This window comes from Entelurus aequoreus, linkage group LG03, assembly GCF_033978785.1.
Source record: "Entelurus aequoreus isolate RoL-2023_Sb linkage group LG03, RoL_Eaeq_v1.1, whole genome shotgun sequence".
Classification (NCBI taxonomy): Eukaryota; Metazoa; Chordata; class Actinopteri; order Syngnathiformes; family Syngnathidae; genus Entelurus; species Entelurus aequoreus.
The window spans coordinates 38,248,334-38,268,251 of record NC_084733.1 but is presented as its reverse complement, the minus strand read 5'-3'; the positions used below and the strand labels follow the sequence as shown (position 1 = coordinate 38,268,251).

Genomic DNA, 19,918 nt, shown 5'->3' with positions numbered 1-19,918 from the left:
GAGAAATGTTGTTCTTAAACTGTTTGACAATTTGCTGACGCATTTGTTCACAAAGTGGTGACCCTCGCCCCATCCTTGTTTGTGAATGACTGAGCATTTCATGGAAGCTGCTTTTATACCCAATCATGGCACCCACCTGTTCCCAATTATCCTGTTCACCTGTGGGATGTTCCAAATAAGTGTTTAATGAGCATTCCTCAACTTTCTCAGTCTTTTTTGCCACTTGTGCCAGCTTTTTGAAACATGTTGCAAGCATGAAATTCCAAATGAGCTAATATTTGCAAAAAATAAAGTTTTCCAGTTCGAATGTTAAGTATCTTGTCTTTGCAGTGTGTTCAATTGAATATAGGTTGAAAAGGACTTAAAATCATTGCATTCTGTTTTTATTTACATGCCAAATTCACTGGTTTTGGGTTTTGTATTATTTCCCCCAACTCAATGATATTTTCAACACCAGTAGTGTTCAGCATTTGGAAAGTGTTTTTTAAAAATTCTTTATTGACTTGAAACACTTACCACAATTAATGTATCACAGATCAAAAAGCACACACACAGATGGTGGTTTAAATTGGCAAACATATCAGGACTTTTCCCAATAATTCAAGGTCAAAAATTATATTTTACATGCCCGTATTTTTAATGTCACATGAGCACTGATAAATAGATAAGTAATAATCTTGCAGTACATGACTTGATCCATATGGAATGTTGCAATGCTTCTGCTCGAATGGGTTGAATTTGAGTTTCACTTATAACAAAGTGTTATTTGAAGTAAAAAAATACATACAGTTCATCCAGCAATAAAGCCTCATTTGGGGGAAGCCCAGTAGGCTCTCAAGCAGACACGCACACACAGACAGGGTTTCATCGCTGTGCAGTGTGGAGATCAAAATTGATTGATTTATTGGGATAGGGACATAATGTATTCTTTACATGTATGTTATTGTACATCAACGACATTGAAATAAGGCCTTGTAAGTTCTTACATCCTGAAAATGCCAGTTGTAACTTCATAGATTGCGCCTGCTCGCCACTGTTGTTTCGAGTTTACCTGCATTTCTGTAGTTGAGCGATGTGACATTCACGAACAAACAACTTTTTGAAAAGCCATAAATGAACCTTGAGAACCGATCCAGAATTACTCAATAGTATAGTGCAAACTAGTACTCATTGTTTACTTGAAAAAGTTGTTCAAAATATTAGATTGTTTCGCCATCGTATAGCAGCTGATTGCTGTGCATAATAACACGTCACATTTCTAGAACCCTCTGTCAAGCTACTTGGAAAGGTGTGGCGACTGCTGGTAGCTCTCGAGTGACGGGTTGGAGACCTCTGGCCTAGTGTCAGTCCAGCTATGAGACGCCCTTTGGGTTTATTGCTCATTGGTTAGGAGTATTCAATCAGAGGCACATTTATTAAATAGTACGCATGTGATGGATTGTGTTCTTTCACATTTTGGAAACAAGTTCTCTACAGTTGGGCCTAGACTAAAAAAACATGCCTCTATTTTCCTATAGGGATGTCATGCTAAACATATGCTTAGATGGTTTCTCTTGTCATTTGTAAAAATATGAGAAAAATACAGATTAGACGGTTTCATCCATCCATTGTGTTCTAATTATCCAGAGTCAGGTCACAGGGGCAGCAGCCTAAAAAAAGAAACTCAGACTTCTCTCTCCCCAACTACTTATCTCAAATCCTCCCAGGAGAACCCGAAGCATGCCTCGGCCAGTTGAGAGACTTGTGTCTCCAACGTGTTCTGCTCTGAGACTTCCTGCCAGTTGGGGATGCCCAGAACACTTCCCCAGGGAGGCGTCTGGGAGGCATTCTGACGAGATGCCTGAGCAACCTCATCTTGCTCCTTTCACTGTGCAGGAGCAGTGGCTCTACTCCAAATTCTCCCGAATTACAGAGCTTCTCACTCTGTCTTTAAGGGAAAGCCCAGTCCCCCTAATTTTGTCCTTTCTGTTACTAACCAAATTTTGTGACCATAGGTGAAAGTTTCATCATCAAAAAAACTGAAGAACCAGAATGTTGTCAGTTGATATGGCTTGACAGCACTTTTCAACATGAATTTGGATATATTTGGATAAAAAGAGCCAGGCAGATTCCTATTGCACACATGGAGATGTTCAACACCCAACCTAAATGGCACATTCTCTGCATAATGACAAAAGCAATCTGAATGAAATCATAACCTTTGAGACATACAAGAGATACGGCTGAGATGTAGCATGTTTACCCTCACAATTTTAGAAGACAACCTGAAGCTCTAGCTTTAAGGCCAGCCTTTCTTTGACAGAGTGATTATTCAGGTCCAGAAAATTTTGGACGAGTACAGTAACACAGGTCTGTAGAAGACTGAAGGAAGTCAAATACCTGCTATGGACCAACATTATGGAAAATGGGACTAATTGCCAGAAAGGTGACATTTAACACATTCCAGTTATACAGAGACATGCCTCCAAAGGATTTTGAATGACTCATGATTGAAAATCCAGCACTCAAAACCCAGCTGAATGGCATAAGTGGTGACCTTACACTCCTGTATAGTAAAAAAAATAGCTTCATCCCTCACTCTCTAAATCTACCTGAGAATTGCTTATTGGGTTGCCTGTATAATTTGCAGCAGAAGCATGCAGCAAATTACCTTTCCTGATTTGCTTTTGCCATTCCATCAGAATGACTCCCCAGACACTGCTGTCTCCATACACTTGACCACAATTTGCAGGTCTGGTTACTGATGTCTGCTATGCTTGATGTCCTGTAGATATGACCAATAGACTGGTAAGAATGTGCCTGTGCAAGAGCAACTTATTTTAAGGGTTTAGTTATGGATTGGGGCTGCCTATAAAGCTATGCTTCTACATGGAAGCACGTGAGCAACAAAACATTTTCGGCTCAGGGACGCAGATTCATAATTAAATTTACCATTCAGACAGAAGTAAGTGTTTCTGTAATTTGAGTGGCAAAACAATAAAAGGAATAGATATCTTAACACTAGAAAGGGTCTCAATGGAAAAGTCATGTCATGGTTTTTCTTCAAGTCTATAATGATACACCACATGCAACCAAAGGAACATCATCGCTTCCAGTTCATGTATGGAAGAACGATGAGAAGGGATTTCTCTATTGAGCCAAGCCTTCGCTCACCACTGGCCAGGATCCTGAACTGTGCCCCATCAGGATTTTGACATACATAATAAGTTGCAGATTAAAAAAAAATATTATGATGATAGGAAGAAGGCCAAAATTCCTGAAATAGATCCATGTATTTGTTTAAGCAATCATATTCATGCAAGGCATTTAACAATCTGAAGAGCATCTGAAAGTCAGACAAGAAAAATAACTAAAAATTGAACCAAATCAGCTTCTGTCATTTGATGGTTTTACAATATTATTAGCGTTTTACATTCAAGAGGGAAAATATTAATAAAAAAGCCATCACTCCCCCTCAAAAAAACAAACAAACCCAAAAAATACAGGGTTAACATATGGGTAACTCATCTTTTCATCACTCTCTACTCGGCTCTTTTACCACTAATTTAAAGCTTGAATTCCCCAATTGAAAATATTGAATTTCAGATGTGTGCAATTTTTAAAAGCCACAAATGTTGAGCAAATTATAAGCAATTAGAACTGAAACCGAGTCCTAAAAGGGGAACATTCAGGTATAAACAGTATTTATACCAAAGAGGAAGCAATTTCAGCGATCAAATGAAATGGACAATGTATCAGATAGTAAGACAAGTTAAATGGCTGTGGCAATCATGCATAAGAGTGAGAGCAATTCAACATATTGGATGGTTGGGTCTGCTATGGTGAGTTTCCATTACAATCCCTCAGGTCTCATACATGTCCAGAGTCCACACTCTGCTTTGGCACCGTGAAGTGATCCTACAGCCAGTTGAAGGTTTAAATGTCAATTTTTAAAAGCCAAAAATGGGGAACCTTTACATACAACAGGTGCCATAACACAATTGGGTTACTGCTATGTCTTGGAAAAGGACAAGATGAAGACAAGGATAACTATGTATACCTTATACTAATACGATGAATGCCCCAAAAGAAAATACAATTCAGAATATCTTCAATGTAAATACAAGTTATAAAATGTTTGTAATTTTCAACAATGGAGGCGGGAAGCCACCTAACAGTAAGGGTATTATGCCGTGCTGGTACCCACTTGTCCCTCTCTGTTTTGTTGGAAGCAGTTGTCACTGCCTGATAATTGCGGAAGTGTTCCTCTTTGAGCAGTTCTGTATAAAAGGCACAGCCAGTTAATAACAGATCTACTGATATGGCTATAATCCAAAATGTTTGCAAGATTTTTGGCTAAACTAGACAAATATTATTTTCACGGCAGGAGAATACCACACATGTACACCAACTGCTTGATCTTTGATTTTGATCTTCTTTTTTTATCATCCTCATTAGGGGTGTATTGGAATAGTTGACTATTCGATTCTGATTCGACTATCAACTTCGCAGTCGAATTGTCGGACATTGAACCTCCGTCGGAGCGAGGCGAGTTGAGTACACAAGGATCCCCACTTGCAGAAGGTGTGTAGGTTCACCTACGGAGACTGTTAGCTTCTTCTAGATCAGGGGTCTCAAACTCAAATTACCCCGGGGCCCCTGAAGGTAGAGTTGGGGTGAGCCTGGGCTGCAAGAAGTTATCACTTCAGAATCATGTTTTAACCAGGTGACTAAATTTGTTAACTACGTCTTCCAGCAGCTATTGTGAGCCTGAGCTATGGTAGGCCTTAACCCTTGTGTGGTGTTCGGGTCTGTGGCACCCGTTTTCGATTTTTATTAAAAGAAAAATTATACAATTAATTAATTTTTCAAACTGAGACTCACTGGCTTTGGCTCATTTTCTGTGAAGAACATATATCAGAATACATATTTAATGAACACAAACCATACACCCCCCCCTACACATTTCTATTACATATAAGATGTCCGGGGTCCACTGGACCCGGGGCTAATAGAAGTGTGGAAATTGATGTTCTGTGTACCACACACACATGCGCGCGCACACACACACACACACACACACACACACACACACACACACACACACACACACACACACACACACACACACACACACACACACACACACACACACACACACACACACACACACACACACACACACACACACACACACACTCACGCAACACACACACACACACACACACACAGCAGGCCTAGACGGGGAGGACAGAGTGTAGGTACACAGAACATCAGAGGGTCAAATGTGCGACAAAATGAGCGCGGACAGTGTTGACAAACAATGTTGCAACCTTGTGTGGGAAGCGCAGGTGCAGAAACACAAAAGAAGAATCCCTGTGGGATGCAGAAACTGGCAGATAAATTTCCATGCAACGTTCATATTGTTGTTACTCAGCCAGTGTTTGTAGGTCTTAGACTTACTTTTTATTGTCGTTCAAATTTGAACTTTACAGTACAGATAAGAACGACATTTCGTTGCATTAGCTCGTTGGTAGTGCAGGATAAAAAAGCAATAAGGTGCAGATATAAATAAATAGATTACTGTAAAGATAAATATATTGCACTTTTGCATATGCATCTACATTTATGGATGTATGTTATATTGTCTTTATATTCCAGCGAGTTAATCCATTTTTGGGGAGAATTGAGGGGATAATTATGATGCGTTCAAGAGTCTAATGGCCTGAGGGAAGAAGCTGTTACAGAACCTGGAGGTTCTGCTACGGAGGCTGCGGAACCACTTTCTAGAGTCCAGCAGTGAAAACAGTCCTTGGTGGGGGTGGGAGGAGTCTCTGCAGATTTTCTGAGCCCTGGTCAGGCAGCGGATTTTTGCGATCTCCTGGATAGGAAGAAGAGGAGTCCTGATGATCTTTTCCGCCGTCCTCACCACTCTCTGGAGAGACTTCCAGTCTGAGGCACTGCAGGCTCCAGTCCAGACAGAGATGCTGTTGGTCAGCAGGCTCTCTATAGTGCCTCTGTAGAATGTGCTGAGAATGGGGGGAGGGAGCTGTGCTCTTTTCATCCGACGCAAAAAGTGCATGCGCTGCTGAGCTCTTTTTACAAGAGCTCCGGTGTGTAGGGACCAGGTTATATTGTCAGTTATCTGCACCCCCAGGAACTTGGTGCTGCTTACCATCTCCACCGCTGTTGCCATTGATGAAGAGTGGAGCGTGGCTGGACTGGTGCTTCCTGAAGTCGACAATGATCTCCTTGGTCTTGTCGACGTTCAGGACCAGGTTGTTGGTTCTGCACCAGTCAACTAGATGTTTCACCTCCTCCCTGTAGTCCATGTGGTTGTTGCCACGGATGAGGCCCACTACTGTTGTGTACTTCACAATGTGGTTAGTAGTGGACCTGGCGCAGCAGTCATGGGTCATCAACGTGAACAGCAGCGGACTCAGGACGCAGCCCTGGGGGGAGCCGGTGCTCAGGGAGATGGCACTGGAGGTGTTGTTGCCCACTCTCACAGATAGGGGTCTGTCTGTGAGGAAGTCAAGCAGCCAGTTGCATAGGGGGGTTCTGAATCCAAGGGGGGCCAGTTTTCTCACCAAGTGCTGCGGGATGATGGTGTTGAATGCTGAGCTGAAGTCCAGAAACAACATCCGCACGTGTGTGTCCTTTCCTTCCAGATGTGCTAAGCTCAGGTGGAGTGCAGAGGAGATGGCGTCCTCTGTGGAGCGGTTAGGGCGATAAGCAAACTGGTATGGGTCGAATGTGGGGGGAAGTCTGGAGACAATATATTCCTTTACCAGCCTCTCAAAGCACTTCATTACAGATGTTTTTTGGGATAAGTCAGTATTTTAACATAAAAGTGTTTGCTTGTGATGCATTAAAAGTCACAAAATGCAACGGGTCCATCAGACCCACAAACACTGGCTGAGTAACAACAATATGAACACCACACAAGGGTTACGTCACTATAAGTTTAATGTAAGAAAATTATATTTTTACACTGCTGAGTTCCCCAGAAGATGTACAGAGATATTTCAGGTTTCTCAAAGGAAGTTGCTCTTTGTGTTGTCCATTGTGTGTTTGTTGTGCTGTAATTTTTGTGTTTGCACCGTTATTGTATTTAGTGTTCTTTCTTGTGGGATTCAAAATTGCCATTATATATTAAACTATTAGCAGCCCAGGGTGCACGGCCTGCAATTACATTAAACTATGAAGTTAAGCACAGGGCCACAAAATATGGGCCAGTTGCAGCAAGCAGGCCACAAATTTGAGATCCCTTATCTAGATAGTTGTTTGACTGTCTTTTCTGCGCTCCAGCGTAGCTGAAGACAATCCAGCACAGCCAATCCGAGTGTTATGGTTTGCAGGGGATGTGACGGCAACAGAAACCACGGAGCAGTATAGCTCTAAGTCCATCCATCCATTTTCTACCACTTATTCCCTTTGGGGTCGCGGGGGGCGCTGGAGCCTATCTCAGCTACAATCGGGCGGAAGGCGGGGTACACCCTGGACAAGTCGCCACCTCATCGCAGGGCTATAGCTCTAAGTATTTATTATATATATTCACTATATATAATAATCAAACAATAATAATATAAACTAAGGAAATGGAGTGTGAACTAGATCCAAGCGTGTGTATGGTGTAAGACTATGTGTAGAATTTAACTGGAGGGTTTTACCGCAAAATGTTGGTGAGAGCGTAAGAACACGAAAGTCCATTGGGCAGGCAGGTGATCCGGGGAGAGAGAGAGGCGTCAGAATCAAGGGGCGAGCGATGAGTCGAGGAACGAAGGAGGCAGTCGGAGTCCAGAAGGAGATCCGGGGAAAAGTGAGACGCTCAGCTCACTTTCTAGGCAACGGAGGGTAGGTACACCATTAGAAAACTAAGTTCCCGCGAGGATCCTTGGGTCCACTGGTCCTTATGCTGCTTGTCTGATTAGACACAGGTGCGCTGATAACAAATTGTCTCCAGGCGCGAGGAGGCACGCCCGCAGCGGAGAGAGAGCGCCTGTGGCCGTGGCCCGCGGTGTGCTCGTCAGGACGCAAAGATGAGGGCGCATTGGAATGTGCCCTGCCCGTGACAGTATCCCCCCTTATGGACAGCTTCCAGATGTCCTAGAAGTCGAACCCCCCAAAAAACAGGAACAAAAGTCAAGGGAGGGCGGAGGGGCGAACTGGTGGTGGGTCGCCGGCTCAAGTGTCCCTGAATCCACCGGGGACGAGTCTGGTGGCGGCGGCAAGTAGAATGCTGCTGAGGCCGGCGAGGCGGGCGACCAAGGACCGGCCACTATCTTGGCTGTCAGGAAGGCGGACGGAAGTGGTGCCATGGTGCGTCTCGCCGGAAACAAGGAGGAGACGTCTGAGGCGAAGAGGATGACGTCTGAGGCGTGGAAGCAGCAGCAAATGTAGTCTGAGGCGTGGAAGCAGCAGCAGACGTAGTCTGAGGCGTGGAAGCAGCAGCAGACCTCATCTGAGGCGTGGAAGCAGTATCAGACCTCGTCTGAGGCGTGGAAGCAGCAGACGTCATCGGCGTGGAAGCAGCAGACATCATCGGCGTGGAAGCAGCAGACGTCATCGGCGTGGAAGCAGCAGACGTCATCGGCGAGGCAGGCGTGGAGGAAGACATCATCGGCAATGCAGGCATGGAAGCAGCAGACATCGGCGGCGCCGGAGACGAGGAGGACGGCTGAGGATCTGGCGGAGGTGCTGAAGCCCGCGCTGCTGGCCGAGGTGCAGAGGCCGGCGGAGCAGGCAGAAGTGCTGAAGCCAGCGCTGCTGGCTGAGGGGCAGAGGTTGGCGCTGCTGGCCGAGGGGCAGAGGTCGGCGCTGCCGGCCGAGGGGAAAAGGTCGGCGCTGCTGGTCGAGGGGCAAAGGTCGGCGCTGCTGGCCGAGGGGAAATGGTCGGCGCTGCTGGCCGAGGGGCAGAGGTCGGCGCTGCCGGCCGTGGGGCAGAGGTCGGGCCAGCCTGGGAGCTGGTGGAGACAAGGGGGTCAGCCTGGAAGCTGGTGGAGATGGGGACTAGTGGTAGCTCGGAGGTTAGCCCGGGGACTGGTGCTAGCTCGGATGCTAACCCGGTGACTGGTGCTAGCTCGGACGCTAGCCTGGGGACTGGTGCTAGCTTGGAGGCTAGCCCAGGATCTGGTGCTAGCTCGGACGCTAGCCCGGGGCCTGGTGCTAGCTCGGACGCTAGCCTGGGGACTGGTGCTAGCTCGGAGGCTAGCCCAGGGACTGGTGCTAGCTTGGACGCTAGCCCGGGGACTGGTGCTAGCTCGTTCGCTAGCCCGGGGACTGGTGCTAGCTCGGACGCTAGCCTGGGGACTGGTGCTAGCTTGGACGCTAGCCTGGGGACTGGTGGCTGCGGCTGAAAAAAGCGGAAGACAGGTGGAATTTGTCTGGCAGGGGGTAGCCTGTCTTGGTGCAGCTGCGCCACCCCATCAGCACAGCCACCAGTACTATCCCCCCCCTCCGAAAGCGGATGCCAGATGCTTCTTGCTGGCTGACAACAGTCACTAAGGATGGGAGGAGGGTGTCCAGGCGACGGGTAAATTCCTCCTTGCTCATATCACTGCTAAACATGCCTTTCCACAACGTTTCGGCAGAACAAGACAACTCCTCCGGTGTGGAGCGATAAAAGAAAAAGACATGGTGAATGGAGCAAAAAGAGGAAAAAAAATAAAAAATTCACAGGGGGACGGAACGAAAGTCACAGGGGGCGGGGCTAAGGAACTGTGCCATCAGGTCCTTAATAATTTTGGCGGGAACTTACTGTTATGGTTTGCAGGGGATGTGACGGCAACAGAAACCACGGAGCAGTATAGCTCTAAGTACTTATTATATATATTCACTATATATAATAATCAAACAATAATAATATAAACTAAGGAAATGGAGTGTGAACTAGATCCAAACATGGTGTAAGACTATGTGTAGTATTTAACTGGAGGGTTTTACCGCGAAATGTTGGTGAGAGCGAAAGAACACGGAAGTCCATGGGGCAGGCAGGTGATCCGGGGCGAGAGAGAGGCGTCAGAATCCAGGGGCGAGCGAGGAGTCGAGGAACGAAGGAGGCAGTCAGAGTCCAGAGGGAGATCCGAGGAAAAGTGAGACGCACAGCTCACTTTCCGGGCGACGGAGGGTAGGTACACCATTAGAAAACTAAGTTCCCGTGAGGATCCTTGGGTCCACTGGTCCTTATGCTGCTTGTCTGATTAGACACAGGTGCGCTGATAACAAATTGTCTCCAGGCGCGAGGAGGCACGCCCGCAGCGGAAAGAGAGCGCCTGTGGCCGTGGCCCGCGGTGTGCTCGTCAGGACGCAAAGATGACGCCGCATTGGAATGCGCCCTGGCCGTGACACCGAGGACCTCACTAAACTATATAAACTCTGCTGTGTTCATTTATCTGAAGGTTTTAGCCTGTTTGATTTGGAAAAAGTTCTAAATGAGTGTTTATTTGTGTGGATCCCAAATAGCTGTGCTTTTGCTAGCATACATGTAGCATACATGCAAGCATACAAAAAATAATTAGCTGTGCCTTTACTAGCAGACATGTAGCATACAAAAAAGTTTTGCCCATAGTCGACTGATTAACAAATCTAATTTGACTATGAAAATCCTTAGTCAAAGACAGTCCCAATCCTCATAAAGTAGAAAAAATTAGAAATAGCCACACTATGAGTCGAATTCACATGCTGAGTGAAATGTGGCAATATCATATGGTATATGTGTGTGGTCGCTGTGATTGAGTTTCAAACTTAAAGCGGGCCAGGCAGTCACACATATCCGTACGACCGTCTATACACATCGGGCATTACAATCAAGAAAAACAATGACGACATACTTTAAACACAGCAATTTGTGGTCATTTTAAACTGATTTGCTGGCATGAAAAAAAAAGATTACCACTGTGTCAAGTAATAGCAATGTTCTATGCCTTACACCTCAGTCAACTCATCTCACCTCTCTGGGACACGTCTGCGGGCTCGATACCAAACCTCCTTCAAAGTTGTGCCGGATCCAAGCCCGCCTTTTAGTCAGAAGACATGTCGTCGTTGTAAAGCACTGGTTTCAAGCTGCGGGCCACAACAAATATTTGTGGCCTGGAGGTTAAACTTGTTATTCCGCATAATTACCACAGCAAGTTGAAGATCCAAGGATCATAAATGCTATCCTGTTTCGGTGTATGTTGATACAAGAGTATATGAAATACAAATAGTCCGTTAAGTCAACATATGAAGTAATTTGAAATCCTCAACACAGCAATTTAGGTGATCAAATGTCCTTAGACACAATAAGTAGATTTTCCATGGTGGATTCTTATGCTAGAAATAAAAAAAATACCCAGATGCTTTATACAGTATGGGTGTACTGCATACATACTACTATGTGTGGCATTGAAATGAAAAGTTCATGTTCCAATCCAACTGTATCCATGATATGCATCAACGGACCTTCAAAATAAATATATGTCCTTATACTTTTAGGACCTATGGTCTTAGAAGAGATGCTCTTTAAGTAAGTTTTGATTCCAGGACGATTTGATATTGCCAAGAAAAATCCTGTAAACCAAAGAAATGCTCGGACAAATGTCTCCAAAAGCAGCTGCTTTGATTTTGAGCCCAATGCTGGAAAGATTAAAGAGACAAAGTAAAATACCTCTATCTATACTGTGCTGTTTCTACGTTCTACATCAACTAAGAGACAAATATTGCATTTAGTTTCCAAGCAGGGCTTCCAAGATTGCAGGCAAGCACGCCGAGCTTAATATTACAGCACCGGTTTCATGCCAGAAGAGGCAACCCAACGTCCACTAAAAACACTCCTCATCTCGGAGGAATGTAGCTCCATGTGTCTAATAATGTAGTAATATTTAACAGCATCAAGACGTTTGATTAGTCTTTTTCCACAGTCAAGTAATGTCAGCGATTTAGTTCATTTCGAAGAAGCTTAAAGGCCTACTGAAATTAAAATGTTTTTATTTAAACGGGGATAGCAGATCCATTCTATGTGTCATACTTGATCATTTCGCGATATTGCCATATTTTTGCTGAAAGGATTTAGTATAGAACAACGACGATAAAGTTCGCAACTTTTGGTCGCTGATAAAAAAAGCCTTGCCTATACCGGAAGTAGCGTGACGTCACAGGAGGAAGGATTCCTCACAATTCCCCGTTGTTTACAATGGAGCGAGAGAGATTCGGACAGAGAAGGCGACGATTACCCCATTAATTTGAGCGAGGATGAAAGATTCGTGGATGAGGAACATTATAGTGAAGGACAAGAGAGGCAGTGCAGGGTGTATCTTTTTTCGCTCTGACCGTAACTTAGGTACAAGGTCTCATTGGATTCCACACACTTTCCTTTTTCTATTGTGGATCACGGATTTGTATTTTAAACCACCTCGGATACTATATCGTCTTGAAAATGAGAGTCGAGAACGCAAAATGGACATTCACAGTGACTTTTATCTCCACGACAATACATCGTTGACGCACTTTAGCTACGGAGCTAACGTGATAGCATCAGGCTCAAATGCAGATAGAAACTAAATTTAAAAAAACCCTGACTGGAAGGATAGACAGAAGATCAACAATACTATTAAACCATGAACATGTAAATACATGGTTAATCATTTCCAGCTTGGCGAAGCTTAACAATTGAAGCTAACTACGGAGCGGCGGCGGCCGTTGTAGCTTTCGACGACACCCCGGCCGCCATCAGAGTCGGCAAGAAACATATATTTCCCCAAAGTTACGTACGTGACATGCACATAGCGACACGCACGTACGGGCAAGCGATCAAATGTCTGGAAGCCAAAGCTGTACTCACGGTAGTGCGTCTGCTATCCAGCTCAAACACAACACAACCTCCTGATTGTGTTGCTGTAGTGCGCCGCTAATACACCGATCGCACCTACAACTTTCTTATTTGCAGTCTCCATTGTCCATTAAACAAATTGCCAAAGATTCACCAACACAGATGTCCAGAATACTGTGGAATTGTTCGATGAAAACAGAGCAGTTTGTATGGTGACACATTGGGTACGAATACTTCCGTTGCCGTCGTGACGTCACGCGCATACGTCATCATACATAGACGTTTCCAACCGGAAGTTTAGCGGGAAATTTAAAATTGCACTTTATAAGTTAACCCGGTCGTATTGGCATGTGTTGCAATGTTAAGATTTCATCATTGATATATAAACTATCAGACTGCGTGGTCGGTAGTAGTGGGTTTCAGTAGGCCTTTAAAGTTACATTGAGCAAACTAATATAGTTGCACTTGCACAATTTAACATGCTCGAAAAGGAGTTGGAAAAGGCAGAGCTTTCTTTGTGGGTGTGTAATTAATGATCGAATAAAAACATAATGTACAATACATGTTACAAGATAATGAATTAAATAATTCAGGAATAAATATGAGGCAATATGGTTCTCAGCATTATTTTTCTTTGTACTTTATAAGAACTCACGATAATTTTACTCCACATACTAAGAGGCTTCCACAGGCCTGTATGCACTCACTAAAAAGTCTGGGCATGCTGCTGATGAGACGACTGATGTTCTCCTGAGGGATCTTCTCTCAGACCTGGATTGGGGTATCAGTTCACTCTTGGACAGTCTGTGTTGCAACGTGATGTCCCGGAGTTTACCAATTGGATTTAGTTATGGGTATAGGGCAGTCCAAAGCATGAATGACTTTGTCATACAGGAACTGCTGACACACTCCACCCACATGAGGCTAAGCATTGCCATGCATCAGAAAAAAACCATGGCCCACTACACCAGCATATGGTCTTACAATGGGGGCGTGGATCTCATCCTGGTACCTAATGGCAGTAGTCTACTGCATTATGTAGCAGGCTGAGGTCCTATGCAGACATGAGGCCCTTTTCCATCACAGGAACTTTTTCAGGAACTTTTCCACTTACCCGGGTAAATAAGGTTCCCCCTGTGTTTCCACTAAAAACTAACCATGTAGATTCAGTTGTTCAGGAATCTTTCGGAGTTCCTCCTAGCTAGGTGGGACTACCAGGAACCTTTTCGGGGGCAGGCTGTGCTGTCGAACATCGATTGGTTGAACACAGTTGGGGGAGTTCCTAAATCTTATTTTTCAAACACACGACCGCCGTTGGAATACATCTGGCGAATCGTTTATTTGTTATTTCTTGATTATTTCTATTACAACAAACTTGACAACAGAGAGAAAGAAAACCGAAAGGAGCTTTCAAAATGCAGGAACGTAGTCTTCAAACTATATGCAGTTTATTAGTTTTTACAAACTTCATTTCGTTACGCAAAGCTATGAGAAGTGGACAGTCTCTTTTAAATGTATTTACGGAGTAGTATGAAGCCGGACTTGAAGCGGCGACCTCAGCTGCTTACTACTCTGACTTTGTTGGATAAATGTGGAAAAAAAGGAACGCAGCTAAATAACATCCACTATTAACTATTTACTTTATTACATGTTGTAAAAGTAGTCAGTGACACTCCATTTGTGTAGTTATTAGCCTCAACCAGAGTGTACAAAATGCTAATGCTAACAAGCTAATGCAAAAGCCAATATGTTTGTGTTGTAGGCGTGAGATAAACCCTGACATGTATTATTTATATATTGTTATTTACAGCTGAAATTGACCAAAAGGAATCGCCTGACCCTCATGAATTCATCATTTACCAAGAGGACGATTTTGTGACTGTTGGAAATCGCGGACAAAACCTGACTTTTAATGAACACTTTGGTACGCTTTATCTTTTAAATTATATCGTTTTGTATATGATTGCTTTGTATTTCAATTACTTACTTTTTAGTAAAAAAACTGTGACCTAATATTGTCCATTTATTTACATGGTATCATATAAATAAATCATATTGTTTTGTATATGATTGCTTTGCATTTCAACCACTTACTTTTTAGTAAAAGAGCTGTGACCTAATATTGTCCGTTTATTTACATGGTATCAGTATAGAAATATAGTAAACCATCCCTCCATACGTCATCAGCCGGATTTGTATAAACGACCCTTAACTGTGAAATGCAGTGGGAATACAAACCACACACTTCTACAGGAACCAGAAGTTCCAGGAACCAAAAGTTCCTGAACTTTAAAGGGCTTATGCATTCCCAGTCCATCGCTGATCCACCGCCAAACCTGTTATGCAATAGGACGTTGCAAGCAGCAGAACGTCCACACACATCTCTGCCACGTTCGTAACATACTCAATTTGAACCTGCTCTCATCTGTGAAGACCATAGGGCGCCAATGGCGAATCGAAAATCCTGGTGTTCTCTAGCAAAGTCCAGTCAGGCTGTAGGATGTTCATAACTAATATAGTCTGTTTCTGACAGTTTGAGCAGAACCAGGCACAATAGTGGCTTGCTGGAAGTTATTTTGTAGGGCTCTGTCAATGCTTCTCCTGTTCCTCCTCGCACAAAGAAGCAGATAATGGTCCTGATGTTGCGTTGTTGTCCTTGCACAGCCACTCCCACGTCTCCTGCAGTGACGTGTTCATGTTTGTCTGTGTGAACTTTGTTATGCATCTACAAACCCCATTTCCATAAATAAAGTTTATGAGTTTGAACATCAAATATCTTGTCTTTGTAGTGCATTCAATTGAATATGGGTTGAAAAGGATTTGCAAATCATTGTATTCCGTTTATATTTACATCTAACACAATTTCCCAAATCATATGGAAACGGGGTTTGTATTATATTTATTATTTATATTCTGTATAATTCTAACTATACAGCTAATTTTTTTTTTTACTTTTAGGGGCCTTATCATGCAAAACCAACTTTTCATACATGTTGGTACCTGTTTTTGTGTATTTGGGATTCCCATAAGTCCTGAAATTTTGAAATCAAACTATGGAGAAATAGCGGATATATTTATAAAACAATCTTGCCTTCTTCCAAACCTGCTCCAGATGAGCCGTTTGGAATTTGAGACTTTAGTGAAGTATTTTGCCTTAGTTACATCAGTGGATATCGCCATACATAGTAGAGGTTTAACCCAAAGCACTTTGCCTGAGTCCGCCATTTGTATTCAGTTGTGAACTAAATTTGTAGTCAATAAGTTAATTATTTTTCCCTATCCTTTTGTTGTGGGGCAGACTGGCTCGTACATGCACATGCATGCTAAAATCCTCCGCTGTTGCCACTTCTTCTACAAAGTAGCGTATCGTTTAAATGTATATCTGTCAGTTGACTCAATATGGAAGCGCTAAAAATTACAACATGGCTGACAGGGTGGAGACACAGTCAAAAGGGGCTTGGCCAAGAGGAGGATTCCGGCACGTAAATAAGACCACTCAAAACAAAACGGCGCAATGTGAAGAGTCACAAAGCGGCTTGAAGATGGTCTGTAAAACAAAACCTATGCAAAATGTTGACCAAAGCACCACCATTACACATGATGTAGACGATAAGGAATTGTTTTAAATGTAGAAAAGAAAAATCATAATATGCTTATTTGCTGATAAAATGCAGGGCAGAAACCTGAGATGATGTTGTGGCTATTCTTACCTCTCAGCCTAGTAAGCAAAGGAGGTAGGTTTTCTTCTCCAGTCAGCACATTGCCGGTATGTTTGCGGAAATATTCATTGTACTCCATGACTTTCTACAGCATGTGTAATATATTTAATGTACAAACGTAAGTGTGACATCATTATTGCTACAATAAAATATAGAGAAATATCATATGGAGAGGCGCGAAGGTTCCCTTCCTCACTGTAAAGGGGTGGCGGCGTATTTGAACTAGGTGATTGTCTTTCTACATTTTAGCTTTACTTAGCTACTGTCTTTAACATATGAGACAGACTAAATTGGTGCTTCCAGAGGGAAAAAATTTATATACTGTAAATGAGTATCCAATCTGGGTTAAATGTTTGATTTGCACTGTAACATCCTTCTTTTGCTGTTTATACGAAAGCTAAGTAGTTTTTTGGTCTGTATTTTGTACACTTAACTGTACCGAAAATGAGCCGTACTGTGATACCGAGATACACACTGAACCATGTGGATGCCGTGCCTTTACATCATTATAAATTAGTGATGTAAGTTATTGGTTTTGAAATCTACCTAATAATGTTGTTATTAATTATCATAGCCTTTTGCATTTCCATTGACAGAGGATAGTCTGCTTGCCTAGAGCCATTCTTAATAATATGTCTACAGAGTGTCTTGTTCTATTCATTTTGCATTACTTTTGTCATCCACAGTGGGTCTTTGTTCTGTTGCATGTTAATGTAATGTCTAAATTGCCTACTTTTTTGTCATATAAGTTCCAGGGTTCCCATTCCTTTTTCCAGGACTTTTTCCAGGGGATCTTCAGCTGTTAGAAGTTATCACGTCATGCACTTATACAGTCCCCCGTCACTGTCATTGTTTGGAAGTGTTATTTTCCGCAGTTGTAAATTGCATTTACATAGACTGTTTCTGTTTATTACTCAAGACATTTGATGTGCAGTCTATGACTTATCCGTGAAAAATAATTACAATAATTGTATCATAAAACAAACACAGCCACATGGCTGACACTTTATGTGGCCGTTTGTGGTTCTTTGTTGGCTGTACAGCTAATTCCTTCTCCTGTCTTGAAGTAGCCTTGCCCTTCCACATGACTCTTTAGAGTTGACAACCCAATGTTGCCAACATCACAAGACTTTCTACAAACTTGTAGTATGCCCTGTGCATATATCCTAACACCTCTCCTAGCCGACTGTCCCTGAACTGGGGGTCTTCCATCCACTGACTTTTGAATTTAGAATGTCTTCCTGACATTGTCATTCACTCCTGTAATAAGAGGACAACACACATTTGAAACTGTCTATTACTGACCACCATTTTGTTGCTTAATCAACCTGTCAAGCCTTTTTAAATACATTTGGTTCAACAGTGGTTCAAATAAAAGTTTTCACTGCCTATTTTTCTCTTCCCTGTGGTCACTGTTCGCATGTCATTCTGTTGACAACTACTTGCATTAGAAATTAATGATCTTAAGTTTACATGAAAAGTTGCTAATTTCTAATTTTTCTCCCCATCTATCAGTACACATACAGTAGACAGTATTTTAAAACAGCAGAATTCCTAGATTATAGTTTTCTGTCACTTATTTTAACTGTCTATTGTCAGACAATGAAACAAGTGTGGAATACTGATTGAAATGTGGTCCACTTAGATTACTTGTTAACTGTAATTACCTCAAAGTTTCAGCTGGTTTTAGAACTGCACACAGTCAACTTAATAAACAACACGCCCACTATTTGCTTCTCTGCCTGTCACTCAATGGAGGAAAGTCAGAAGAAAAACCTCACACTTACAGACCAATACTAGCAACACTTTATAACTAGTCGCTAGTTTTGTCTTTGGTGCCAAGTCCTTTATGGGGTCCAAAATGTCACTAAATTTAGCGACAAAGTCAAGTTCTTTGCCTTAATGTTGCGCCAAGCATTAGGTAAAAGCAGACATGCATACGCATAACTTTTAACCTGTCGCAGGATAAATAGTTTTCCGGGATAACTTAACCAGAGATACAGATAATTCCAAAAAAGACTGAGGGCAGAAATTAATTGGACTTATGCAGTAAAGCAGAGACTGGGAAACAATGCTAAAAGCGTGCAGCATTGTAGTATTATGGTCCGTAATATAAGGTTTACCGTTTAATTAAACGACATCAATGCATCCACAGAGAACTTACTAATTTTTTGTTTGGTGTCTTGAAGTTGGTCCCCAAGTTTTCTGGCCTGTGCAGATCTGTAACAAGAAATGTATTTCTGGTACTTTTTACTTATTACACATATTATTTCATATACATTGCAGCAAAACATAATATATATCGATCATCTTTAAAAACTCAGTACTTTTAAATGAAAATGTAAATGTCTTCAATAAGCAACAGTCCAAATAACCTGTCGGGATTTGAGCTTTTGACCTCAGATGCCCTGTCCATCTTGTTTCTGATATCATTCACCTTGATAATGTATACCTCTCTTTGAGTAGGCTCCTGTTGTTTTCAATGATGGGATGGTCATCATGGTCTGTGATAAAGGTTTCAAAGGCCTCTTGCTTTCCCATTGACAGCTGTGGCCCTAACAACAACAAAAATGTTGTGTGAATACTCAGGTCAAACACACATTAACTACAGTGCAATGTCTGCCCACCCAAGCTGATTGCTTTCCACCCTTTAGACATAAATCTATCAAGTATGAAGCCTCAGCAAGTTTTGAGTAGTTTCCACAGCCCCAGGTATACCCAATTTCAGTCTGGCTCCCAGATGTGAGCCAGCACCCCACTGACATTGCCGACTTCCCACTGAAACCTAATTACAAAAATAAAAGACGTTCATGTCTTCCAGTAAACACAAGACAGACATACTGTATATAAGAACATTTATCGTGAACAAGTCAGCAACATATAGAAGACTTCCACTCTCCCCAAATTTGGCAATTTACTAGATGTAAGGAAAGGACATCAGCTCGGACTAAACCTCCTGCTGGCAGTTGCTTTTTAATGAGCTCATAATATAGTTTAACTACTACTTTTATTAAAGTTGTAAACATATGCGTTTAAAAGATTTATGCGTACAGCAACATAATTTATTGTTTTACTCTAATATGTAATCTAATTGAAAATAAAAGTAAATACAAAGTATAAGGTGTAAAGACAGTATTTTATTTATTTGTAATTGTTTTCTAATAAATGATCACATTAAAAATATGCTTTTTTGTACTTTTAGCATTAAAAATCATTTGTCGCACACAAGTTCAGTTAACTCAATATGCTATTTCACAATATGCAAGACAATTTATGAATTCAGCCAAACCGGTCTATCGTGGCCACTCATAGGAAACACCACTAAAGGCAGGTAGGTGGCCACTATACGCTGGCTGTCCCTCATATTGAATTTCCGTACATGTTGACCTTTAAACAACTACGTATACATGTA

At 42.5% G+C, this 19,918-nt stretch overlaps 1 protein-coding gene across 1 annotated transcript in view; it reads right to left on the bottom strand.

The window, feature by feature from the left end:
* The window catches only part of kif6 (kinesin family member 6), a 114,248-nt gene that overhangs the window by 17,495 nt on the left and 76,835 nt on the right, over positions 1–19,918 (bottom strand). The window contains exons 14-15 of the mRNA XM_062041775.1: positions 18,959–19,061; positions 18,671–18,726 (exon numbers count right to left, since the gene is read on the bottom strand). Of these exons, the coding sequence (XP_061897759.1) occupies positions 18,671–18,726; positions 18,959–19,061 (159 nt within the window). The remainder of the gene's footprint in view (positions 1–18,670; positions 18,727–18,958; positions 19,062–19,918) is intronic.